This window comes from Bos indicus, chromosome 19 (assembly GCF_029378745.1).
Source record: "Bos indicus isolate NIAB-ARS_2022 breed Sahiwal x Tharparkar chromosome 19, NIAB-ARS_B.indTharparkar_mat_pri_1.0, whole genome shotgun sequence".
NCBI lineage: Eukaryota > Metazoa > Chordata > Mammalia > Artiodactyla > Bovidae > Bos > Bos indicus.
The window spans coordinates 29,553,260-29,580,253 of NC_091778.1; the positions used below are offsets into that span (position 1 = coordinate 29,553,260).

The following is a 26,994-nucleotide window of genomic DNA, read 5'->3' on the forward strand; positions in this document are numbered from 1 at the left end:
GATGCAAAAAATCTCCATGTGCTCTTACATGGTGGAGCCTGCAAAATTGAGTCCAAAGGACTTGAAATGACTTTTGCTCTGACTCAAGTATGGGAGATGAGTCTAGTATCCTACTCCTGGTGACACACACACTGGAGAGTAAGAATGAAAACCTACTCACCTCCACACCCATCCAATATACATTACACTTCCCATCACTTTCTCTTATTGGAGACTTAAGTATCTGGGTGTGAGTATAACACTTGTATATCAATGCAGAGAGAGACAGGCAAAGAGAAGAGTTTTGGTTTCATTATCATCCTGACCTGCCCTATAAGATAGGCTTATGCCTTAGGATCCACAGGAATGCATGTGACTCACCAAAGTCAAGGCCCCCTCTGCCAACTGAATCCTGCAGGTCCCATTGCCTTCCCGGCCCCATTAGCTTCATCTGAGCACTTCAGCCACAGCTGAAATCAACAACAAACCATGCAAAGCTCTTCCAAACTCCATTGCCAAGAGAGTGACTACAGAGGGAACATTTTTTGTTTTATAGCAAATGTATTCTTGCACCATTATTTTCCAAAGATTGAATGGCCAAAAGTTGAATCTCCTTTTACTACAAAAGTAAAGAAAATCATGCAGTGAGATGACCCCGTGGAGCTTTGGCACAGACACACTTCTCTCTTGCAGGGCTTCCTGAAGCCCCGCAGGACTTGTGGGCTTTGCCCTCAGCAGACTGAGTCTTGTCCATCCCTCCGACTCCTTCCCAGATCAGTGTGCATCCTGGCTCTGTCTCTCAGCCCCTCCAGTCAGAGTGTTCCTCCCTTATGGCCTTCACTAGCCAGTCCCGTTCGGTCCCCTGCTCAGAGTCGCTTGTGTCACTGGCTTCCACAGTCAGCAGCTTGGAGTAGTTGATTTTCCGCTCCTGGGGCAGTCTGGGCTGGATGGACAGGAACAAGGCCAGCCAGAGCAACAAGAGGACGCAGCAGGCCTGGTAGAGCACGGGCAGGCTGAAGCGCATCACCACGAAGCCCCCCACAAAGCTTCCCAGGCTGGCCCCACTCCCACAAATGTGGGCTCGGAACACGGCGCTCAGGGGTCTCTCTGTTCCAGGAGTGGCCAGGTGCTCTATGGAGGTGCTGACTGCCCACCACAGAGCCCCGTGGCTGAGGGCGCTCAAGATCTGAGCTGGCAGGACGGACCACCAGCTCCAGAGAAATGAGTAATACAGCAGCTGCCCCGCCAGGCAGCCCAGCCCCAGCCCCACCGTGCCTACCCTGGACAGCTTCCTAAGCAACAGAGCTTTGAAAGGATGAAGCATAATTTCCCCCAGCAAGCCCAGGGCCACGGAGAAACCCATGATCAGCTCGCTGCTCCTGTGGTCTTTCATCTGCCAGAACAGGAAGTTCTGCACTGCACTGGTGGCTCCTCCTGTCAAGAAGATGGTGAGGGCCAGGATGGTGAGGTGGGGGTCGCCGACCACGAGGGACAGGGCTTTGACCGTCCTGTAGCTGGGCTCCTGCCGCCGGCAGACGGGAACGGGAAAGGCGATGCTCACCAGTAAAGCCAGGGCGCTGACCAGGGAGTAGCCGTAGAAGTGCACCACGCCCCGCGGGCCACTGGTCGCCAGGAAGCAGTCCAGCGGCCCCACCAAGGCCGCAATGCCGCACACACCAACTGATGTGCCCAGCAGCCTCCACACCCACAGGCTTCTGTGGCGGTCAGTGGCATCCACAAAATCCAGGTATTCGTAGAGGCTGTCGTCGGCCACCTGCTCCAGAGGGGATGTCAGCAGCTCCCAGAGCACCATGGAGCCCAGTGAGAGGATGAAAGTCCACTGCAGCCCTTCCAAGGAGAGGCCAAGGGCCCCACCATCCCCCTTGGCTGCCGACTGGTTGGCTGGACTTGCCAGCACCGTGCCCCCAGCAAACAGAGGGAGTGGTGGACTGACCACTCTAAAAGCACCTTCACGGGGAGAACCTGTCACTCCTGCAGTGTCAGGATGGAGGAGAACTCCGGATCTGTTCCTGGTTCCTTGGGTGGAGCCCACGGAGGAGCCGGGTGGATAACTGAAAGGTTCTTGGGCACTTTCCCCAGGCCCTTCTCGGAAGCCAAGGGTTCCAGCGACCCCAGAACTCCTCTCCCCTGGGAGGCTGAGCGCCCCCGCTGGGGAGTTGGAGGCTGGCTCTGAGGCCAAGGTGACAGTCACAGTTAGTTCGACTCCCGGTGGTGGGCCCTCGGCAGTCAAGCTGTGGCTTCCATTACACCGGCGGTCCCCTGGGTCTCTGTCCAGGGGCGGTACCAGGACCATAAACAGGCTGGCCCCCGCCGAGCCCAGCAGCGAGGCTGTCATGAGCACCCTCCGCTTCTGGTGGCTTCTGGCCAGGAAGGCACAGAAGGGAGCCCAGGAGGCAGCGATGAGGTGCTTGGTTCCCATGAGGATGCCCACCCAGGGCGCGGCCAGGCCCAGCTGCCGCAGGTAGAGGGTCAGGAACGGGGTCACGCAGGCATCCCGGACTCCACACACCAGGTGGAAGAGCTTGGCCACCCTCAGCGCCCTGCTGACGTCCCACTGCGGGTTGGCGCTCATGGCTGCCGGGCTCCCTCAGACCCGGGCGGGCGGCGGCCGCCGTGTCCTGTCCCCCGGAGGGAGGCGGGGGAGCGAGCCGCAGGGCGCCTCCAGCCTCTGGCGGCGCCGCGGTCACCGGGTCAACGGCCGCCCCCGCCCCCACGTCCGGCCACCGGCCCGGAAGTGGCCCCGCCCAGGAGGACGCAGCACCTCGGGGGCGGGGGCTGCGCACCTGCCGGGCGCACCTGCGGGGCGCCGCGCAGGTGCGGGAGGCGTGCGCACCTGTGGGTGCACAGGCTGGGGCCTTCGGGGTGCGCTCCAGGCCGCCCCTCAGGGCCCCCGTCGCCTGCGAGGCTGAGTTACCTCCCTGAACTTCTAGAGGCAAGGAAAACTTGGGGAGCGAGAATGGAATTCGTGATATGACACCCCGCCCGCCTCTTCACGCTCTTCAGGTGTTTACTCACTGGCCCCCTGATTAGGGACCATCCAGTTCCCCCTCAGGAACCGTCCCTGCCACCCTCACTGACAAATCCTGCCCCTCCCCAGGCTCACCTGCTCACCTTCCTGCTTATTTTCCTCCACAGCAGTGTCCATGTCAGACATACTGCTGCTGCTGCTGTCACTCCAGTCGAGTGCAACCCCATAGACGGCAGCCCACCAGGCTCCCCTGTCCCTGGGATTCTCCAGGCAAGAACACTGGAGTGGGTTGCCAGTTCCTTCTCCAATGCATGAAAGTGAAAAGTGAAAGTGAAGTCGCTCAGTCGTGTCCGACCCTCAGGGACCCCATGGACCGCAGCTTTCCAGGCTCCTCCATCCATGAGATTTTCCAGGCAAGAGTACTCAAGTGGGGTGCCATTGCCTTCTCCGGTCAGACGTGCTACTGGCTTCTATTTCAGGGGTTTATCTTGTTGACTGTCTCTCTCCCATCAGAGTCAAAGTGCTATTTTTGTCCCCAGGGCCTAGAACAGTCTGATTGGATGTGAGCTGCCCATGGAAGAGGCATGACTTTAGGCAACACAGTTTTCTCCACTGGAGACATCCCCTGAGAGGGACTGACAGCTGAGGGTGGACTTGAGGTGGCAGCTCCTCCAGGCAGCCCTCCAGCACACCCCCACCCCACCCACATTATACATGTCCTGGATCGGTTTTTATTTTCGGCCACATGTGTGATCTTAGTTCCCCAACCAGGGATCCAACTGTGCCCCCTGCGTTGGAAGCACAGAGTCTTATCTTAACCACTGGACCACCAGGGAAGTCCCTGGATGGTTTTAAATTATCCCTAGGAGTGCTTTGTTGTCTATTTGGGATTACACACGCCAGGGGCGGCTAGCTAACATTTCATCCAAAAGTCACTCCAGAGGCAGTAATACTAGCACGTGAACAATCTTACATCAACGGAAGTGGATTTATTAATTATCCCGACAGATATTGGCAAAATTTCACATGTCACATGGATTGTTTATAATTTTTTTGGAGGCATTTCCTCTCTTGGTGAACAGGGTATTAGAATCCAGAGATTCCAGCAGCCCAAACCCTTTGGAATAGCCAGCCGCCTTTACTCCAGGATGGCCCAGTGTTCAACAAGAGCTGTTCAGTGAACTTTTCAAGCAAGATTTCTTCAGAGCACCTAATTTGGCTGGGGGTGAGGATGAGGGGGCTACTTGCCAACGCACACCTGAATGTGCAGCAGAATTTTGTCTACGAAGTGCTTTCTTTGTAAGCTGGTGGGGAGATTGTTGGGGGAAGGCTCAGCGCCCTCCCTAACTCTGAGTAAGTCCTGCAAACATTTAGTTCAAGAATCTAGTACTTGTTGCTCAAATTGGTATGAATCAATTAACATCACCCTAATGACAGAAAAAGAAAATCTAGCCATGTTCAGTGATGCCAGTCATTTCCAGTTTAAAGTCACCTTAGTCACATTCAGGGCTGTTCCTAGTTCCCCCCTCTTCCCTGGGCTCCTCACGGGACAGCCTCAGTGGAGGATTGCACATTCACTGACCTCTCCATCTTAGCTGTTTAGGGTCGACTGCCAATGAGCAGCAGGGCCTTTGCCATGTGGTGTCCATCAAGATATCCGCAGTCCATATCCTGGGGTCCCTGCTGCCACCTCATGGCTGCACCTCTTCCCTTTCACAGTGAGACCCCTTGGGCTTGTCTGCATTCAGCTATCTGGGAAAAACCTTACCAGCTCCCAATGCCCACAGAGGCACAGGGGCTCTCTTTAAGGCTACTCTTGGGCCCATCTGCCTAAGCACCCCAGGCAGCCCCTCTTACACCATCTCCTTAGGCTTTGAGAATGTGCTCAGACTTGCCCCCTACTCCTGGGGCAATAAGGCCACAAGAAAAGTGCCTACTTCTCTACTCTTCGGTCCCAAACTTGGAAGGGACACTTCCATCCCAGAGTCACCATGCCCAGGTGATAGGTATGAACTTAACATCTGGATATACACTGTTGAACTCAAAGCCAATAAATCTGATGTCTTTAATCTCTGGCTCCTCTGAAACGAACTTGCATTCCCATTTCCACTTTGGCAATAGCACAGGTCAGGAGGCCCTCAGTGAACGTGAATGAGGAGCTGGGCAGGTGGACAGAACACACCAGTGAATGTTTCACCAAGCTCTCACCTAGCTAAATGGATACATCAGGTTAGACTAAGTCGTGCCTCCGATGTCTGTTAAAATACACGTATTGAGAATTCCCTGGTGGTCCAGTGGTTAAGACTGTGCTTCCGCTACAGGGGGCGCAGGTTCGATTCCTGGTCGGCGAACTAAGATCCCACATGTCATGCAGGGTGGCCCAAAAGAAAAAATTTAAATGAAATAACATACAAGTATTGCTGGATATTAGATGACAGCAGAGAGACTTTAGTGTGCATTTACTGAATCTAACACGTCCTCTCACCTGGGAGAGACGCCCACCTGGGAGTGGTCCCAAGGCTGAAGGGAACAGCCTGGGTGGGAAGGGAGGGTTGTAGCTGCCGCTGCTTGCTTCTTGTTTTCCCCAGGCTGCCAGGCCCTGGCCTGGACCGCAGCTCTCATCTTGGTTTCAGCCTGAGTGGGAGAAGATAGTGGGAGAGGCGGGAACTGGAAATTCATGCAAGAGTGGATGCAGGCTTGAGGAGCTGGGTTCTGTGTGAACAGCTTGGTCACAGCCTTCTTGGGCTTTTGTGTGGGTGCTGCTCCATCACACCCATCCTGTGCTCCATTGCACTTGCTGGCTTCTAGATGCGGCTGAAAGCCGCCCCAGGGAACCTTTTCTAGCCACTGGGGCAGGGACGGGTGGTGTATCCTTTCTCTCAAGCCCGCCACTCTCGGACTCCCCTTCGGGTTCACTGGACGATGCCAGAGAACGTGTTGATGGGTATCAGAAGAGGCTTAGCCTTGGCTTTGTTCCTTTCCATCTCCTGCTGGTGGGAGCTGAGCCCCAGCACCTTGGATTTCTGGGTCCTGGAACAGGGCTCTGGACAGGGAGCAACCTCGAACCTATGGGGAGAGAGAGAGGCCAGCTCAGGAGACCCATCTCAGGGGTCCAATCTGCCTGGGCATTTTAAAGGTATAGACAATATACCTTTAAAATATACCCTTTATTGTCTGGTATAGACAAGGGGGAGGGGCCGATGAGAGCTGAGGAAGAGTCAAAATGAGAAAGAGCAGCCTGGGTGAACACAGGGAGAGTTCATGCCCAGGTGGGTCACTCTGTGTGCCTGCCTGACCCAAATACACCTTCCAGGTGACACCAGTAAGTGTCACATTAACTGCAGTGTAGCTGCCTCAGATGAGCAGCCTGTGTATGCGTGTGTGTATTTGTGGGGGGGTGGGTGCAGTGCCAGCCCCGGGGATGGGTCAAGGGCTGCAGGCTGAGCGTCTGTAGAGGAGATTTAGGACAGTATAATCTCAGCTGCTGCCCACCTTCAGCCACTCAAGTGCTCTTTTGCCTGGATTTAAGTTATCACCTGAGTCCATACCCATCAGGGACAGCTGCCTGGCACAGGATCCAAACCCCCTTCAAGATGTTCAGGGCTCGAGGCAGGAGGGGGAGGGGCTGGCTGCCATGGAGCCCAACCTCACCTGACCACATCCTTGTACGTGCGGCAGCTGTCCTTGTCCAGCAACAGGGTCAGCAGCCTCCGGTCCTGGCTCTGGATCTGGATGTTGGCTGTCCGGAAGGTGTTTGTCACCACCTGCAACAGAAACAGCTCAGGGAGCGTCACCTTGGTAACAGACGGCCCAGCCAACACCTCCTGCCCAGTTCATGGGGGCCCCTGCCTCTCTTTCTGCAAGTGACTCTTGAGCAGTGACAGCCCCGCAGGAAGTGCTTCTAGGCTGCCCTGGCCCTTGACTTGCCCATCATTTGTGCAGTTCTTTTTTCCAACCTGTTGTCCTTAATTTAAAAAACAACTTGGGATGCTGCGGGTGGACCCTGCCAGATACTCCAGTGACCTGAGCACCTCCTATATGACAGGCGTGTTATGTGTGGAATTGGGGGATATGTCCAGGTTTTTATAAGCCCTGACCCCAGTTATTAGTTGGATTGCATACAAGATCATTTCCCTGGGGCAGAGACAGAAGGTCTAGAAAGTGGCAACTTACCCCTGTGAGTCAGACCAGGCCTGTATCAGTTTGTACCAGAGGACCAGTGACAGGCAGGAGGGATCCATCCCCTGCTTGGGAAACCTGGGTAGTGGTGGAGGAAACCCCGCCTTCCAAACCCAAAGCCCTGTGGGTTCTTCAAAATGCACCCAGGACCAAAGGAAAACAGCCCTGAGGCAGCCCTCCAACCTGTGGCCTGGGGAGCACGGAGGGGGTGCAGGGGGTTGCTGCTCCTGAGAGGCCCCTCCCCCTGGACAGAGAAGGTGGAGCATCTTGGGTTCCAAATGGGGCTCTTAGGGCCCTTCTGGTCACTGGCCACTTCCACATGTGGACAGAAGCTTTGGGTGATCCACCACCACAGAGCACTAGTTTCTAGAGCCTTAGTCTCCACCTCTTTCAAGCATAGATCCGCCTTTCCCAAACATAAAGTTAGATTCTGATCTAAGTGGTCTGGAGTCCAACCCAAGCCTGGGCATTTTTTATAAGGTCACCACTGTAGGCAGGGCTGATCCATCTTCCTGCTGTCAAATTGCAGGGAACTGCTTCCCTGATGGCTCAGTTGGTAAAGAATCTACCTGCAATGCAGGAGACCCTGGTTCGATTCCTGGGTTGGGAAGATCCCCTAGAGAAGGGCAAAGGCTACCCACTCCAGTATTCTTGCCTGGAGAATTCCAGGGACTGTATAGTCCATGGGGTCACAAAGAGTCAGACACAACTGAGTGACTTTCACTTTCACAACCGTGCCGAAGGGCTTCCCAGGTGACCTAGTGGTAAGAATCTGCCTGCCAGTGCAGGAGATGAAGGAGATGCAAGTTCAGTCCCAGGGTCGGGAAGATCCCCTGGAGGAGGAAATGGCAACCCAACCCACTCCAGTATTCTTGCCTGGAAAATCCCAAGGAGAGAGGAGCCTGGGGGGCTACAGTCCTTAGGGTTGCAAAGAGTCAGACGTGACTGGGCATATATGCATGCAAACAGAGACTAAACCTGGGGAGGTCAAGCACATCCGGGCATTTCTGCTGGACTTTTGTGGACTGGGAGGGTTGGCTGCCAGAAGTCTCTGGGCAGGGTGTGCAAGAATCTCCCAGGAAGAGAGTCAAAGCAGAGACTCCACACCCAGAGCACCCGGGTTCCTATCCTGGGTCTGCTACTTATTAGTTGTGTGACCTTGGACTTGATTCTTAATCTCTCTGTGCTTTTTGTTTCTCATCTATTGAGAACAAAAATATGTTACTATTAGCAACTACCTTGTAGGTAAAAGGGAACTCACTGGGGTGTTTAGATTTTCAAAATTCCCACAACCAGGTTATTTAAAGAGGTCATTCAAAATAGAAACTGTTGTAAGGAACTGACTTTGAAAGAGGAAATACATGAAAAGGAAATAGGTCCACCCTGGAGCTCGAAGCTCAAACACAGAGCATCCTGTCTGGAAATCTCAGCTCAGTACAGAGCTCTCAGCCCATAGAGGGCTCCTCCAGGGCATAGGCTGCCCCAGAAAAAGGGAGCTCTGGTTAGGGGTGAGATCCTGCAGAGGTGGAGGCTGGATGAGAAGATCAGGAGACATCTGGAGAGCTCCTGCTGTGAGCTGTTCCCACGCTGAATGATGGGAGGATGGAGAAGGGCCTGAGCCCTACTGAGACCTTGAGATCACATCACTGATAGTTTTGCAAATGCTGCCATGGCCATGTCCCCAGGGTTTGGGGCGGGGGAGGGTGGCAGCGGGCACAGACGTGGGGCCATAGCTCTCCAGGGAGGGGGGTGGAGGATGTGCAGGGAAGGGCCTCCTGGGGGAGATGACACCTGAGTTTAATCTTGAAAGAGAAACAGAGGTCATTAAAGGAGGACAGGGAAGAGAAAGGGAGGAACGGGGTTTCAGGCCAAGTGAGGCGCAGAGGAAGGACGGCCAGCACACTTCCAAATGTAACTGAGCGGGGTGCTATGGGGGCTTCCCGGTAACAGGCCCCTCCCCCATATCCTATGCTTCAGCTCCTCTCTGAAGTACCTAGATCACAGTATTTGATGCACATTTCCTGAGTTGTTTTATTACAGATGCTAAAACCACCACCAATGGAAGAAATTAACTACATGATAATTATTAATTACATAATCATGAGCAGGTAGCCCTCAGACCCACTGGCACCTAAGGATTGATGGTGTTAATGCCTATGACATCACTCTGTTCCCTTGCCATCAACCAATCATAGAATTGTATACCAACTGATCACATAGCCTAGGACAGGCCTCCCTCATCTGGCTTTTAAAAGTGCTTTGCTGAAACTCCTTGGGGAGGTCGGTGGTTTTGAGCATCAGCTGCCCTGGACTCCTTGTTTGGCACCTGCAATAAAAGCTACACTTCTCTTCACCACAACCCAGCATCAGTAGACTGGCTTTACTGCACCTGGGCGAGAGGACCCAGGTTTGGTTTGGTATCACAGATAACCCAGTGTCAAGGGCGTGCAGGGCTGGCTGGGGTTGCAAATGGAGAGGAAGAGGAACCAAGCTATGCAACACTGAAGTTCTTCCACCCTTCTGCCTGGAGAGAGGAAGATGATCAAGGGGTTTTAAGCACAGAGTGATGTGTCTGTTTTAGAAAGAGCACACGGGCAGAAGTGTGGAGGGTGGACTGAAGGAGCACTGGTGTGACAACGGGGGGCTGTTGAGTTTGTCCAGAAGGAGGTGGATGAAAAATCTGGCCCAAGAATGACCAGTTTGCTCCAGTTTGCTTAGAACTTTCCCTAGTTTTGGCACCAAGAACCCCAGGTCCTAGGAGACCTTCCAGTCCCAGGCAAACTGGGACAGCTGGTCAACCTCGCTGGACCAGGAGGAGGATGAAGAAGGGAGACGTATGAGAACGTTTGAGAGAGAACACTGGCAGACAAAGGGAAGTAAGGAAGAGGAGGCGTCTGAGCTGACTCCCAGGTTTCTGGGAAAGGTGACTGGTTAACGATGGCCTCACTGGACAGGAGATGGACACAGTGGAGGAGGGCATGAAATAACAACAGCCTCTAACACATATATGGGACTTCCCAGATGGCTCAGTGGTAAAGAATCCACCTGCCAGTGCAGGAGATGTAAGAGACACTGGTTCGATCCCTGGGTTGAGAAGATACCCTGGAGAAGGAAATGGCAACCCACTCAAGTATTCTTGCCTGGGAAATCCCATGGTCAGAGGAGCCTGGCAGGTCAGAGTCCATGGGACTGCAATGAGTCTGACATGACTGAGCGACTAAACAATACCATACCACATATATAGCTCTGACTTGGATAAGTGCTCTTCTTGAACCTTTACATGTCACCATCATTCAGTCCTCACAACAACCAGATAAGGTAGCTACCATTACTATCCCCATTTTCCAGACAGTGAGACTGAGGCACAGAAAACTGGAGACACTTGCCTAAAGTCACATAGCTGGTAAATGAGAGCCCCAAGATCTGAGTCTAGGCAGTCTGGCTCTAGAGAACTCCACTACTGGAAAGCTCTGGCTTTGGTTTTGAGTATCTTGAGTTTGGGGTGTTGTGGGACACCCAGCTCATGCTAATTTAGGGGTCAGACACTCAGGGGTGAATGTCAGAGCAGGAGATAAAGATGTGGGTGTCCTGAACAACTTGGACTAAAGCCACGGACATAGCTTTGATAGCCCAGGAGCTAAGAAATGAAGTGGGTCATGGACCAAAGCGAGAACACTATCTATTTAAGGAGGTGATTTAGGAAGAGTCCAGAGGAAAGGGTCGAGTTATGCCCAGGGCTAGGATGAGGTGGGAGGTGATAAGACATCCTGACCTGCAGGGATGCAGGATGTCACAGAAGTACTCAAGACACTCAGGCATCAGACCTCCTAGGCAGCTTGACCTAAAGGGAGTATCTGCCTGGGTGAGGGGGGAGTCCAGGCTTTCTGACAACACGGTTCAGGTGTAATCATGTACTCCAAGCCCAACTGAGTAGGGCAGTGACATCCAGAGTGGCCATCAGATATGGAGAAAATGGGCAGGTCCTACGTCTGTATTTCTATGAGTATCAATAAGAACAAAGGGCAAAGGGCGGTGGTAGGGCCATGGGATGGTTTTATTTGGTCAAAGGCTGGGGCCATTGCCGGAACTTCTCAGATGCTGCAGTCACTAAGAATCCGTCAGCCAATTCAGGGGACACTGGTTTGATCCCTGGTCCGGAAGGATTCCACATTCCACGGAGCAACGAAGCCCGTGGGTCACAATTACTGAGCCCACGTGCCCTACAGCCTGTGCTCTGTGACAAGAGAAGCCACTACAGTGAGAAGCCCAAGCACCACAAGGAAGAATAGCCCTTGCTCGCTGCAACTAGAGAAAGCCCAAGCACAGCAATGAAGACCCAATGCAGCCACAAACAAACGAACAAACACAAGGGCTGGGCCATTGCTGTTTTGGCTGCTGTGAGCAGGGCATACAGTACTTGGGTGCATTTTGTAGTTATCTATGTACATCTCAGGTCCTCCGATGGTCCAGGTGGAGGTGGGGGTGGGGCCTTACCTCTTCCAGGGCCCTGGAAGAGGGCTAGTGGGTGCTCAATATTTCAAACAGACTGGAAATCAGATTCTTCCCAACAGGAAGACTGGCTCCAACAGCAGGGGCTCACAAAGGCTCGGGGTTCACTCCCTCTTCTCTGCACACCCTCCCCAGGCTCTCTTCTCTGATTCACCCTACCCTGTGTGAATCTCCCCAGCTCCTGTCCTCCCCAGGACTTACAGAGAAGGACCTTCCCGCCAAGTTGGAGGTCTTCACAATCTCTGTCACACTAACTTTCAGGCACATGTGGTCTGTGTCGGGCGCAGCAGTAGGGGTGCAGAGGGTGGGCCCTGAAACTGGGAAGGGTGAGATGCGGGGCTGTGAATGGGCCTCCAGGGAAGGAGGGCAGCTGGGGATGCTATTTCCTAAGAAGGACACGAACCCACTGTGACCACCGCCCCTTCCTGTTTTAACCCCTTCTCGTACCTGCTCAGGCAGGGGAGCGTCACCCTGGGCTGCTTGATGGTGACCCACCTGAGGGCCGGGCTGGGCCTCACCAGGCAGCCTGGTGCCCAGCCCTGGGCCCGGCATGAGTGGGAGCTGGGCCATCTTCCTGCTCTCCCAGAGATGGGGAGGGAGGCTGCCTTCTCCCGCTCCCTCCATCTCTGGCCCTCCACCCTCTTTCCTCCTCCCGCCCCAGCTTCCCTGCTTGCCCAGCTCCTCACCTTCAGTGTCACTGGCTGGAAGGGTCTTCAGGACCAGCCCGGTGGCCCGCAGGGAGACGGTGACCTCCCGGGTCCGGTGGCTGAGCAGGGCCTGTGGAGGGGGACGCAGGGACAGAAGGGGTCCTCAGGACAGGGCACACATCCCCACATCAACAGTCTGCTTGTCTCCCCACCCCTCCTTCTCCGCTTCCCACCACTGCCCTGAGCCCTGGTTAAGCTAACGTCCAGTAAGGAACCAGAGGACGAAGGCTCAGAGCACTCAGTCCTGGGAGCACGTTCCGCCCTCCAGACTGAGGACTGTACTCCGATGCATCTGGTCAGCTAGGGAGGAAGGTATTTTTGAACAAAGGGATAGCGCCCTGTTCCTTACATCAGATGGCCTCCTCGTCCATATGTAAGGCCAGTCATAACCCGCCCATCCCTGCAAAATGCTCTGGAGGTAGGGAAACTGGGGGCTGTGTCAAGGGAAGGGCAGAAGGTCCCTCTGTCTGCTCCACGCTCCCCGACCCCCACCATGTCCCTGACACCTGCCCCCCTCCAGCGGTACCTCCGGCCACCTCCTGACGGCGCCACACCCACTGACCTTCTGGTAGCAGATGGAGAGCTCAGCCCCTGGACCCTCGGCCACGCCCCTCCTCCGGGGTGAAAAACTATCTGTGGGAAGAGAAGAGGCTGAATGAAGGTGGGAGGCCCCATCCCTCCCTCATTGAGGCCTAGGTGAAGCCACATCTGTTCCAGAGCGGAAAAGCTGCATCTCAGGGGGGGCCAGGCTGCCCTTAGGGCTGGGAAAGCCTGCAGGGGACAGGGCACCCTGGTATTCAGCAGTGGTGGGAAGGAAGGGGTGGGATGGGGCTGTGAGAGGTGGGAGGACTTTCTGGAAGTGGGCCTTGAGGAAGCTGAGTCAGCTGAGCTTTGGGAAAGGGGAGACAGATGCTCACCTTTGGGGAACTTGGAGTCTTGGATCTTGACCTTGAGCTCGGTGAGGAAAATGTCCTCGGCAGGGTCTTGGCTCAGATCACCAGAGAAGATCTGGAGGGAGGTTGGCGGGGGGGCAGGGAGGCTGGGGGAGGTCGTCCCTGCCAGGGGCAGCTCCCAGTAACCCCCACAGCCCAGGATGTTTTTAAAATATTTACTTATTATTTATTTGGCTGCACTGGGTCTTAGTTGCAGCATGTGGGATCTAGTTCCCTGACCAGGGATCGAACTCAGGCCCCCTGAGTGGAGTCTTAACCACTGGACCAGCAGGGAAGTCCCAGGATGTGGGATTTTGGTCCTCCCACCACTGTCCTGGAATCTTCCATGTGCCGACCGCCTTGCCATCATCTTCCCCCATCAATCGTTTAATATATTTTTCTACTCATTTGAATTCTCACAAAAACCCTGTGATGAAGATTACTTTCCCCATTTTAAAGATGGGGAAAATGGGGCTTCCCTGGTGGCTCAGTGGTAAAGAATTTGCCTGCCAATGCCAAAGACATAGGTTTGATCCCTGGTCTGGGAAGATCCCACATGCCACAGAGCAACTAAGCCTGTGTGCCACAACTACTGAGCCTGAGCTCTAGAGCCCACGAGCCATCACTATTGAGCCCATGCATCCTAGAGCCTGTGCTCTGCAAAAAGAGAAGCCACCATGGTGAGGTGCCTGCAAACGGCAGCTAGAGATCACTGCAGCTCAAGAAAAGCCAGCACAGCTACAAAGACCCAGCACAGCCTATAAATAAATAAGTTAATTAATTTTTTTAAGAAGTGGGGAGGGAGACTTCCCTGGTGGTCCAGGGGTTAAGAGTCCACCTTGCAGGGCAGGGGACATGAGTTCAATTCCTGGTCAGGGAACCAAGATCCCACATGCCTCATAGTAACTAAGCCTGTATGCTCTGGAGGTGCAAGTGGAGAGCCCGTGTGCCACAAGCCAATGCAGCCAATAAATAAAAATAAATAGTAAAAAAAAAAGGTGGGGAGAATCAATGTCAGGGAGGTGAAGGTAGCTGTGATCATACAGTGAGCATGCAGAGGTACCCGGAGGTGAGCCATGAACTTCTCAGTACCTCACACTGCCTCTAACTCTATACCCACTGCACACAGCCAGTCCCACACTGACGCATCCTCTGATACACACACAAACACACACACTTTACTGTGCTACTAGCAGGAGACTCAAGATGAACAAAGTATAGTCTCATCTCAGGGGACTCAGAGTCTTGGTGGGGCGGCACTGGCATCTGCAGGTACATGACAAAGTGGCAGTGAGGTGCCAGAGTGTGGCCCAGAGCATCGCAGGAACACCCAGGAGAAGCACTTGATTGTGTAATGGGGTGAGCAGAGCAGAGGTGAGGGCAGTTGCTGCAAGAGGTGAGGTTGGCAAGGATGATGGGGAGGATGGAAGGACAGAGAGTCCTTCCGCATGAACTTGAGGTGTTAGAAGTTAATGATTATCTTACTTATCCGGAGAGGAAGAATATAAAGTTAACAGCCAAGAATGTCTGGATGGGGGACTTCTCTGTGGTCCAGTGGTTAAGAACCCATCTTGCAATGCAGAGGACACGGGTTCGTTCCCTGGTCGGGAAACTAAGATCCCACATGCCGAGGAGCAACTAAGCCCACGGGCCACAACTTAGAGGGTCTGTGAACTGCAACGAAAGATCCTGTGTGCAGCAAGGAAGACCCGACATGGCCAAAGAAATAAAATAAATATATAAATATAGGGAAAAAAAAAGAATGTCTGGATGAGTTTATGACTTGCATCCTGGTCCCCCGTTTCCCCGGGGCCAGGGGTCCTGGAGTCCAACAGGCTGCCATGGTCTCACTGGAGCCCCAGGTGGGAAGCTTACCTTGACCGTGTAGATCTGGAAATAGACGGGCTGGGTGCCCATGCGAACATAGTAGGTGATGGCATCCAGGATGAAGGGGTCTACGGTCTGGGATGTGTCCAGGGAGAGAGGCTGTGAGGGAGGGAGGGAGACTGTCTTCAGCCAGCCCCCTCCACACTGCTGTGGGACCTGCCACTTTCTTAACAGAGAAATTCCAAAACCCCCTCGTGCTCCCTGCCCTGCACTAACCTCGCTGTTTCTTCAGCGCTGTCCAAGCCTTTCCTGCCAGCTGATTTCTACCCTTAATCAAAAGGGTCCATCCAGCACCCCAGTGTTCATAACAGCACTATTTACAATAGTCAAGACATGGAAGCAACCTAAATGTCCATCAACAGATGAATGGATAAAGCAGATGTGGCACATGTATACAATGGAATATTACTCAGCCACAAAGAAGGATGAAATGATGCCACTGACAACAACATGGATGGACCTAGAGATTATCACACTAAAGGAAGTATGTCAGACAAAGACAAATATCATATGATGTTACTTACATGTGGAATCTAAAAAAAATAATACAGATTAAAACGGAACACCAATCCTGAGGGAAATAAAGACTTTAAGAAGTGAAGAGTTATACCACACCCCCAGAGGGTAACTTAATGTGCTAAAGAAGTTCATTCTCCAAAATTCAATCAAAATCTCAATGGGATTAAAAATAAAACTTGACAGGCATTCCCTGGCTGTCCAGTGACTAGGACTCTGTGCTTCCACTGCCGGGGGCGTGGGTTCAATTCCTGGTTGGGGAACTAAGATCCCAATGCCTTGCAGTGTGGCAAAAGAAAAGAAAAGAAAAATCCAAAAACAAATAAACTCAACAATGGAATTCTAAAATTTATATGGAAAGATAAATAAACATAGTCTGAAAAGTTTTGCAAAAGAGGAATAATGGGGTGAATGTATCATGCCAGATACGAAAATATAAAAGTGCAAATTTATACAGAAATGAACAGATCACTGAGAAAGAATAAACTCCAGCATATGTAAGAATTTTAATAAATGACAAAAGTGGCATTTCAAGCTGATAGTATACCCAATAAATAGCTTTACAACAATAGCCTAAACACTTGGAAAAAATAAAATTACATAATGAAATTAATTGCAGACAGTTTATCTAAATGTAAAAAAATAGATGCTAAAAGTGTTAGAGTAAATTATCAGTGAATTTAATCTTGGAATGGAGAAGGTCTTTCAAAGCATGGCTGCAAAGGCAGAAACCATAAAGGATAAACATATTTGAAATTCTGTAGGTCAAAACAAACTCCACTTCTGACAAGACTGAAATGAAAAAAGTGGGTAAAACATGTCTGTTGCACATATGACAGAAGAAGGCCTTTCAAATCAGTGAAAGATGAGCCCCTTCCCTGCCTGTCCTCACCACTGCCTGGGGCTGGGGACAGCGCGATGGCTTGTGGCTCAGAGACCATGCTTTGGAATGAAGCTGCCTTATTCCGAGTGGGACTCATCCTGTGACTCTGGGCAAGAGACCTAATCTCTTTGTGCCTCCGCTGCTTGATCTGTAAAATGACGACAGCACCAGTAGACAGACACGCGTACCCAGCTGGTAGGGCTGCAGGTGGGAGCGCTTACAACAGTGCCTGGCGCGGAGCCGTGCTCAGGACCGCTAACTGTCGCAACCGTTGCAAAGCGGCCCAGGAAACTCACAAGTTTCCAATGAGAAGCATATCATTGGCCCACACCCTTTAATAACGAATAAAGAATGTTTCCCTTGTCCTCTCCACACAGTGGGCCTGTCCAAACAGGAAGGTGCCTGGTACAGAGTAAATTCTAGCCACTAGCTCCTTAGGGCCCCTCTTCTGCCTTATCCCTCGTGGGGCCCCTTGGGGCTGACTCTTGAGGTCGAAATTCAAGAAAACGCCCCCACCTCCACCACTACCCCTCATCCCCTACCATCTCTGCCAGCTTGTGGATGGTGGGGCACAGGCTGTTGACGATGCCCTCGTACCATGGGTCCGCGCGGCCCAGGAACGCGGCCAGCTCTCCCAGCTCCGAACGCCTGGATGCCGCAGACGTCTGCGAATAAGGGGACAGGGCGGTGGGTCAGGGCCTCTCTGGCACTTTCTTCCTGCTCAGTGGGGGGCGGGTCCCCACGTGCCGGTCCTAGACAAACTAGCTTTGGGAATGGGTCAAATTATTCAAGCTCTTGGGGCCTGGATTTCTGCACCATGTGAAGACGGGTCTCATACCTGAGGTGAAGCTGGAACCCCCCTTCCCAAGGATGTCTGCCAGGGACACTGAAAAATGGTCATTAGCCTTAAAGGGGAGAGACAAGCAGTGCCTTGAATTTAAGGATCCCCTGTCAGAAGCAGAGTGGGTGATAGAAAGGAAATATTGCCAGTGTGGCTTCATCTCCCCCCAGGAAGGGGTAGGGGGGTGTGTGTGTATGTGTGTGTGTGTGTAAGAGAGGCCCTCCTGTTTGAGCATCAGCCATGGTATTGTGGGATCATGGGCAGGCTGCCACAGTGAAAAGGCATCTCTGCCACCCCTAGGGCCTATGTCTGTGGCTTCTGGGACAGAAGCCCTCCAGGTCTTGCCCAGCTCCGCATCCTAAGGGAGACTGACCCCAGTTCTTCCTCCTGATACCCTCGAACCCTTCCCCAGGGCTCACCCCCCAACCCTGCCCTCCACCCCTTCCCCTAGGTCCCCCCCTCTCCCAACTGCCCACCCCCCGAGTCCAGCACCTCGGGAGCCAGCAGGGGGATGTAGTAGAGCTGCAGGCTGAGTCGGGGGGTGAGGCAGAACCTCTGGGTCTCTCGCTTCCTGGCAGGGGGAGCAGAACGCAGGCATGAGCAGGGGTTTGGGCTTCCCACAGACTTGGTTCCACCTCCTGGCTCTGTTACTTAATATCTTTTTGACTCTGGGCAATTGACCTGCTTACTCTTGAGCCTCTGCCTTCTCATCTGTAGAATGGGTGCAGTAAAGCAGGGAGCATGGTGCTCCATGGTGGCTGGGTGTGGGGTTTGGGGGGAACACAGTGTACCACCGCCCCCCATTCCACCCTGGTCTTGGCCTCCCCCAGCCCATTTCTCCATCCTTCATCAGCCCAGGCCAGGGCCACCTTTGTCCCGACCGTCCCCAGCCGCCCTCTGGGGCCCTACCTGAGGTTGCGGTAGGCCCGGGCCAGGCGCCCCAGCATCCTGTCATCCCCCAGCACCAGTACCCGTGCTGTGTGCAGCCGGGAGACGCCGGGCAGCAGCTCCCCATCCCCGCTGGGTCTGCCAGTCCTCCGGTGCAGCCCTGGGGGCCCATCCCAGCTGCCGGGCATCACGATGTCCGCGGGCCACACCCGCTTCTTGATGCCCCCTTTGCGCTGCAGCCCAGCTCGCTCTGCCTCGGGGCTGCCAGGTGCCAGCAGCTCATCAGCCCCCAAAGGAAGGTCCCGCTCGATGCCACTGTCAGTGGACAGCATGGATGCCCGGGCCAACTCCCAGTCTGGCAGGAGGCCCTGAAGATCCAAGGCCTCCAAGTCTGCACTGAGGCGCAGCTGGGTTTGCGGGCGTAGGAAGAGCACCAGTTCCTTCCCTGGGACATAAGACCAAGGGGACTGTCAGGATGGAGAGGGGACACCAGGCTGGGTGGGCCTCACCCACGAGGCTGGTGGTTCCATGTTTCCCACACACTTGTTAGCTGAACAGAAGCCCCATGAGATGCTTCGAGAAGGAACAGAGGTTATGTAGCAAACAGAGACTAAGAACCCCACATACTCATACCACGAGTAAACATCTTAAAGGCTCTGAGAAGTCCTGCTGCAAAGACATCTCTTAAAAGGTTCTGAGAAGTCCTGCCGCAAAGACATCGGCTAACGCACTGCCTCTGAACTCTGGAGCCCTCTTCCGGTGGGCTCACGAGCACCCTCCCATGCTCCTACTCCCCTGCAGCTTTCCCTGGGACACAGACAACAGAGCATCAGCTCCTGGAGAGGCCTCCGGGCTTTTCCAATCGCCTTTCATTTTGTTGCTTGTGAGGAAACTGAGGGCCTGAGGGCACTGAGCCGGTCTAGGGTGACCCAGCGCATGAAGGGTTGTGTGGACCTGGAATTTGGTTCACCAGCCTGGCACTGCCCACCACAACCTCCCCCTCTGACTTCCCCCTCCCTTGAGAAGAGCAGGGCCTGGTGGGGAAGGGGTACCGACACCAGCATGGAGCGGAAGTGTGGGTCCCCTCCTGCTCCAGGAACCACAGCTTTCTTTGGTGCCTGCCTCCTTCTTAGGGCATGCACTGTCTACTGGCATCAACATGGTGTGTGGAACTTTCTGGACACACGTGACCAGAGGCTAATGCACGGGGCTGCTCTGACACAGAGAAAATGCTTTTCAGATTCTGCAGACAACTCAAGGGGCAAGGAGCACACACACAGACACACACAACAGATACATAGACACACGGAGACAACACAGACACACACACACAAACAGACATACAAAGATGCACACAGGCACACACAACAGATGCACAAGCAGACACTCAGAGATAACACAGACACATACACAGATGCACACAGACACACAAAGACACACACAGGCACACACAGGCATGAACACACACACAGACACATGACAGATATACACAGAGACAGATACACAGTGCACACACAGACACACAAAGACACCAGCATGAGAGACACACACATGAACACACAGATGCACACACAGACGCACACGCATATCCCCCATTATTTCCAGCCTGCTCCCCGTGGAGGTCCAAGGCACTTACAGAGCTGCTCCTCGTCAGTCCACAGGTGGAAGGTGATGCGGGGGCTGGGCAGAGGGACACTCAGCGGCTCGTCCTGGAGGGAGTCACCTGAAGGAAGGAGCAGGCTGTGGAGACCACGGAGGAGAGGGTTGTGGGAGTCTTCTCTGCCCCGCTCCCGCCCCCAGCCCCTGTCAGGGGGCCCAGAGGAAATGGCAGAGACCCGCTCCCTCCCATGTCTGGCCTTGCTGAGTTCCCCTGCCTCTCTGCCACCATCAGCTCATCGGAGCTAACACCCCTGGTCAACCCAAGCACACCTAGCGGCTCCTGCTTCCTGCAAACTTCCTAGCTGGAAACGTAGGACCCTTCTCAAGCCAGCCCACTTTATCCTTCCCAACCCTTTCTCCCGCTGTTGGCCCCTCCCACTGCGGTCCCACCCCCAGCCCCGCTGCCACCACGCTGCCCTTCCCACTGTCCACGAGCAGACCAGGGGGAGAGGCCTCTGGATTTCTCAGGGTCTTCTCTAGCAGCTTGGGTGCAATAGATGCTCCATTAACGTTTGCTCCTGTAGGGGATGTTACGGACTCATGGCCAAGTACTAAGTGCAGTGGGAAGCCTGCATCCAGGGATGAGATCAGGGCCAGCTGATCCCCACTCCTCCGTCCAGAAGCTTCCTGACACTCCAGCCCTGGGAGTCATTCCCTCCCCAGACCTTACTGGCTGCACACTGGGCACACCTAACGGGCAGCCTTCGGGTTTAACTTCCCCAGAGCACGGCTCCCTCCAGAACGAGGCCGCAGCTTCCTCAGGGGAGAGCAACCCACGTTCATGGAACACTTACTACTGTTCTCACCTCGCTTGTCATCTCACCAGGTCCTACCAGCGACCCAGGGTCACAGGGAATAGTATCTGCGCTACAGAGGAGGAATCAGTGGCACAGAGAGGTTAAGTAACTGGCCTGAGGTCAGACAAGAAGGGCAGAGCCAGAATTTAAATCCAGGCAATCTGGCTTCAGAGTTCATGCTTTTACCCATGATGTGGTGCCCATAACCACTGTCTTATGCTGCCCCCTAGAAGCAAGGGATCAACGGGGGTGCTGGCTGGTCAGTAAGATGTGCTGGGCAAGTCTGGGTGGGAAGCAGGTGTCTGGATATGGCAGAGATGGTGGGGACAGTCCAGACAGGTTTTGTCCTGCCAATGCAGAGTTACCTCTGAGTTAGCATGTGGTACCCGAGAAGAGCAAAGCCAGGTTTGCTCCAGAGTTTGGCCCAGCTTTGGGACTGGGCATAGGGTTGGGTGGATGGGGAGCTTTATGAATAGGCATTTCCATGTGGTAATCAGAAGCATACAGAATACTTATTTTTTTGCTGCATTGAGAGCTATGTGGGGTTTTAGTACCCTGAACAGGAATTGAACCTGTGACCTCTGCATGGGAAGCACATTGGTTATTATAAGATACTGATGGGCTTCCCTGGTGGCTCAAATGGTAAAAAAAATTCCCCTGTAATGCAGGAGACCTGGGTTCGATCCCTGGGTCATGAAGATCCCCTGGAGAAGGGAATGACTACCCACTTCAGTATTCCTGCCTGGAGAATTTCATAGAGGAGCCTGGTGGGCTACAGTCCAGGGAGTTGCAAAGAGTCAGACATGACTGAGCAACTAACACCACACACCTAAGAACCAGACAGCCTGTGTTTGAATCTCAGTTCAGCTACTTAGGAGGTAGGTGACCGTGGGCAAGATTTATAGCCTCTTTCTAACTCAGTTTTCTCATCTGTAAAATGGAGATAATGCTTTCTATTTCATAAGTAATTTACTGTGAGGATTAATTGATTTAATCTATGCAAACTGTTTCAAGGGCTTCCCTTGTAGCTAAGTCGGTAAAGAATCTGCCCGCAATGCAGGAGACCCAGGTTCAATCCCTGGGTCAGGAAGATCCTCTGGAGAAGGAAATGGCAACCCACTTCAGTATTCTAGCGTCCATGGGGTCGCTGGAGTTGGACACGTCATAGAATCTAAACCACCATGTAAACTGCTGAGAACAGCAATTGGGGTGTAGGGAGGTGCCCAGTAGGTGTCAGCTGTTATCATGACCAAATTACCCACTTTCATATTAACCCAAGACCTTCAAGTTCTTGAGCATCCTCAGGCCCTAGGCTCCTGGAAGCTGCTGTGTATCCCACCCCAGCTTCAGCCACACTGGCCCACTCCCGGCTGGTTTAGAGTTGCTCTTTGGCGCCCCCTGCAGGTGCCCGAATCGCAGCTCACAGCGCCTGCCTCTTACCGCCGCAGCGCCCCCTGGCGGCGGCCGCCGGCCCCAGCAGCGAGCAGTAAATCTCCTCCAGCCTCTCCAGGTGGCCCTCTCGGCTAGGGCTGGGCTCTCTGGCCATCTGCTCCACTGCTGTCACCACGGCGTGGAAATAGCCCTCCAGGGCGGGGCGGGAGCTGGCCTGCCGAGAAGGAGCATCAGAGGTTGAGCCTTGGCCCAGCACCTCCCGCCCCTGCTCCTCCCAGTCTGCAGGTGCACCCAAGGCCTGGTGGCACCTCCCCTCTGCCCCCGACACCTGGAGGAGATTCCCCAGGATAGCTTCTGCTCCCCACATCCAGGGACCCGCTGTTGCCTGATGCTCTCTGCAACTGGGGGGAGGGGCTCCCCTCGGCCCCTCATTTCCTGTTGTGGGGGGATGGCTGGCGACCAGGAACCCAGGGGGGCAGGGATGACACTGACGCCCACCCTGCTCGGAATGTCACCAAGCATCTGGATCACTGTTCTGCCGTCACTAGGATGTAAATTCCAGGAAGGTGGCAGTTTTGTCTGTTTCGTTTACAGCTCCCCAAGCCCTATTACATCTGCTGGCACAGTAGGTGCTCAATACATCACTTGCTGCATATTTCCTAAACATCTGTCACTCCTATACTGTCTTGACATACCACCTATAATCATTACTTTTCTTTAAATCGGTGCACTTTTTCTTTGGTTCAAAATTATATCAAAAGGAAACTTTATATTGCTGCTCTAAGTAAAAATGCTACAGTCACTTCTCATAAATAGAAAATAAGTAAGCTGAATATTGGAGAAGGAAATGGCAACCCACTCCAGTGTTCTTGCCTAGAGAATCCCAGGGACAGGGGAGCCTGGTGGGCTGCCGTCTATGGGGTCACACAGAGTCGGACACGACTGAAGCGACTTAGCAGCAGCAGCAAGCTGAATATATTAGTCACAAGTGTTAAGCACTCTGTCTTGTCTGACTCTTTGCGACCCTATGGACTGTACCCAGCCAGGCTCCTCTGTCCATGGGATTCTTCAGGCAAGAATCATGGAGTGGGTTGCCATTCTCTTCTCCAGGGGATCTTCCTGACCCAGGGGTCGAACCCGGCTTTCCTGCATTGCAAGCAGACTCTTTACCATCTGAGCCACCAGGGAATGATCACAAAGTTCTGTTATTAAATTCTAGCCAGGTACTATGGGTTGCCAAGGCTTTAGAGCTGGAAGCTTGCTTTCTCTTTTGAAAAAGGTAGATTAGCGAGTGCTAAAGAGCTGAAGGGGAGGACTTCCCTGCCAGTCCAGTGGTTAGGACTTCACCTTCCAAAGCAGGCGGTGTGGGTTCCATCTCTGGTTGGGGAGCTATGATTCCACATGCCTCGGGGTGAGAAAACCAGAACATAAAACTGAAGCAATAGTGTAACAAATTAAATAAAGACTTTAAAAATGGCCCACATCAAAAAAATTCTTTAAAAGCAAAAAAAGAGGCTAAGGGTAAAGCACCAGAGCCTTTCCCCTTAATAGAAACAGGTTTTGAAAGAGTTACTCCCTCTTTGAAAGAGCAGCACCACGCTCTCCAGCACCGCAGGCTCCATCTCCAGGGGTACAGTCCTGCTGCCCTGACCTGACAACCACCCTGGATCACCATTCTCAGGCTGTGTCCTACTCCCTACTCCCCACCTAATCCCAGCTCATCACTGAGGATGCGGGACCCAAAGAAGCGACACAGGTGGGCACTGCAGGACTTGTTCTTTCTTCCGTGCTAGGGGTCTGCTGAGCAAAGTCTTAACTTCCTGGGCTCAGGGACAGAGGGTCATTCTGACTATTGAGGGTTCTAATAAATTCCTGCTGAATGATCAACTGAGTGAACACAAGTGATGACAGGGACAAGGAATCAGAGCTGGAAGGGACCTTGGGGACCATCTCATCTTGTTGCTTCATCTTACAAATTGATTATAAGTGAATTAATTAAATATTTACCAAGTACCCACTAGGTGCCAGGCACTGTTCTAAGTTCCAGGGTACAGTAGTAAACAAAACATAAAAATCCCTGTCTTGGGGACTTCCCTGGTGGTCCAGTGGCTAAGACTCCAAGCTCTCAATACAGCAGGCCTAGGTTCGATCCCTGGTCTGAGAACTAGATCCCATTTGTGGCAACTAAGACCCGGTACAGCCAAACAAATATTTTAAAAATTCCTGTCTCCATGTAGCTTATACTGAAAGTGAAAGCTTATAGCGAAAGTGTTAGTCTCTCGGTCGTGTCCAGCTCTTTGTGACCCCATGGACTGTGTAGCCTGCCAGGCTCCTCTGTCTATGGAATTCTCCAGGCAAGACTGGAGTGGGCTGCCATTTCCTTTTCTAGGGGATCCTCTCAACCCAGGGATCGAACCTGGGTCTCCTGCATTGCAGGCTTATTCTTTACCATCTGAGCCACCTGGGAAGCCCAGCTTATATTATAGTGCATCTCTTCGTATGTGAGCATGAGTGGGGGTGGGGAAATAATAAACAAAATTAGTGAAATGTACAGTATGATAAATAACAGTAATGAGAATAAAACAGGGAGTGGGTGCGAAATCTAGGGGAGGGCTGAAGTTTTAGATAGTGTGACCAGAGGAGCCTCAGTGAACGGTAACTTCTGAGTAAAGGCGTAAAGGAAGTGAAGGATCAAGCCTTGTGGATACCTGCCACGGGGCAGCCCCACCTGGACACCCGTCTCCAGCAGGCAGAACACGGTGCAGTGTGTCAGAGAGACAGACTGTCGTCCCAAGCTGACCTTCAAGCCTAGAGGCCTTGTCAGCTGACTCTGTGGACATGCGGGGAGACCAGTCTACTTCCCCCACTCCCTACCTGAGGGTTGGACCAGGCCCTTCGCAGACAGGATGTGGTCTGCTGGCCAGATATGGCCTAGCCACCAGACTGTGGTTGGCTGGGCCACCTCTCCCAGGCCCCACTTGTCCTCCAGCCAGCAGGTATGACTGGACATGGGATCCCTACAGCTTCTCCAGGAGCAGAATTCCAGGTAAGGAGGCTGGGGTCTCAGGGAGTGGGCCGTCCCAGGCCAGGCCTCAGTCTGGGTGCACCCAGAATGGGTGGGGGGTGCCAGGGGGCCCTTGAGGACCCCTTAACTCCAAGCTTCTCAGGGTCTCTAACTTCAGATTGATGATGCAGTCCCTATGTCTCTTCTGGCACTTCTTTGGCCCCTCCCCCCATTCTCTATTCCTTAAAATGGACACTCTGATAAAGTGAGGGAGAGGGCATAACAGGCTGACTGTGCTTAAAAAAAACACAGCTTTCATTTTCAGCATTTTTTTTTTTTTTCTGTAGCAAAATAGTGCAGGCACCCATTAATTCCAGCTCTGAACCCCACTCCATTCTTGACCGGGCACCTCCCAATCCTTCCCCATCTCGATGCCCTCAGACTCTGCCCAGCCTCACTCCTAAGCCAATTATCCCTGAGCCCCAGGCGCATCTGATTCAGTCATGGAGTGAGGCCTGAGATGCTCTATTGATTGCATCACTGAGAAACAAAAGCCAATGTTCTTATGTTCGGGAACCATTGGCTGAAACAACACGCCTTGGCCAGGCAGGATGAGACCTGCTTGCCTAAGTGGTCTCACAGCAGGAGGTCCCAATAAAACTAACCAGGAGAATTCAGAAGAGGCCAAAACAGGGTGGAGACAACCAACCTCCCAGAATCCTCTGCACTGGGGTCCATCTTGGCTGAGAGATGCGTGTGCCACCAGGTAGGACCCTGAGTCAGACTATGGGCCAATCAAGCTGACTGGCCAGAAACAACCCCGAAACTAACCCCCTCACCACAAAACCTTAGACTGCGAGCCACATGGCAGAGCAGTGCTCCTGGGTTCCCTTACCCTACTGCTCTCCACCTGGTGCCTTCCCAATAGTCTCTTGCTTGGTAAGCTTGTGTGTCTCCTTGGACTACTCATTTCCCAGCGTTGGACAAGAGTCCACTCTTGGACCCTGGAAGGGATCCCGCTTCCTGCAACACTGACGTATCTGACATTGTTGTGTCAAAATGGCGACTTGACCACGGCCTGTTTGGTGACCAGAAACCATCTGCAGAGCCGCAGGTGGCCGCACGGGGACTGCCGGGTCAGCTGATGAACTCTGGTCAGGAAGGCTGGTCAGTGTTCCCCTCCCCTCTCCCTGAGAGCCATGGCTGAGTGCAGGGAGACAGGACAGCAGCCCACAGTAGGGGCCTTCGGTGTCTGTGCTAAAACCAGCCTGGGGAGACTTTCTTGGTGGTCTAGTGGCTAAAAGCCACCCCCACTAGGGGGTCTGGGCTCAATTTCTGGCCAGGGAAGTAGATCCCACATGCCACAACTAAAATCCAGCATAGCTAAATAAATAAATCTGGGGCTTAGGTACAAGTTGGGGGTGCATTCCTCCATCATGTAGCTGTGTGCAGTGAATCCCCAAAAGGACTGTTACAGAAAGAGAGACGTCCAGATGGTGAGGTGGGAGAAGTGAGTCGAGAGCCCTCAGCGGGTCCAAGCAGTGGGCAACCACAAAGGAATGGTGTGGATGGTGCTTTTAGAGAAAAGGTGACAGAAAGCAGCCGACACAGTTTAAGGTTTATTTCAAATCCTAAGAGGTGATGCTGTGAAAGTGCTGCACTCAATATGCCAGCAAATTTGAAAAACCCAGCAGTAGCCACAGAACTGGCAAAGGTCAGTTTTCATTCCAATCCCAAGGAAAGGCATTGCCAAAGAAAGTTCAAACGACTGCACAACTGAACTCATCTCACATGCTAGCGTAGTAATGCTCAAAATTCTCCAAGCCAGGTTT

At 53.2% G+C, this 26,994-nt stretch overlaps 2 protein-coding genes across 6 annotated transcripts in view; both read right to left on the reverse strand.

Annotated features, from left to right (window-relative positions):
* Positions 1-388: 388 nt before the first annotated feature.
* MFSD6L (major facilitator superfamily domain containing 6 like) lies at positions 389-3,805 on the reverse strand. The gene has a single exon (XM_019982594.2). The coding sequence runs from the start codon at positions 2,570-2,572 to the stop codon at positions 779-781; it is 1,794 nt and encodes a 597-aa protein (XP_019838153.2). The 5' UTR covers positions 2,573-3,805; the 3' UTR covers positions 389-778.
* A 1,580-nt stretch (positions 3,806-5,385) lies between these two features.
* PIK3R6 (phosphoinositide-3-kinase regulatory subunit 6) overlaps positions 5,386-26,994 on the reverse strand; it is a 47,962-nt gene continuing 26,353 nt past the window's right edge. For 4 of the 5 annotated variants that reach the window (XM_070774318.1, XM_070774317.1, XM_070774319.1 and 1 more), the window contains 12 exons: positions 22,207-22,372; positions 19,947-20,033; positions 18,332-18,755; positions 17,915-17,993; positions 17,124-17,246; positions 15,171-15,281; positions 13,281-13,371; positions 12,926-12,996; positions 12,343-12,433; positions 11,858-11,973; positions 6,620-6,732; positions 5,386-6,034 (listed from right to left, as the gene is read on the reverse strand). In XM_070774318.1, coding sequence (XP_070630419.1) covers positions 5,881-6,034; positions 6,620-6,732; positions 11,858-11,973; positions 12,343-12,433; positions 12,926-12,996; positions 13,281-13,371; positions 15,171-15,281; positions 17,124-17,246; positions 17,915-17,993; positions 18,332-18,755; positions 19,947-20,033; positions 22,207-22,372 — 1,626 coding nt within the window. In that variant the 3' untranslated portion in view covers positions 5,386-5,880. The remainder of the gene's footprint in view (positions 6,035-6,619; positions 6,733-11,857; positions 11,974-12,342; positions 12,434-12,925; positions 12,997-13,280; positions 13,372-15,170; positions 15,282-17,123; positions 17,247-17,914; positions 17,994-18,331; positions 18,756-19,946; positions 20,034-22,206; positions 22,373-26,994) is intronic. The other variant, XM_070774320.1, reaches the window with a different exon arrangement.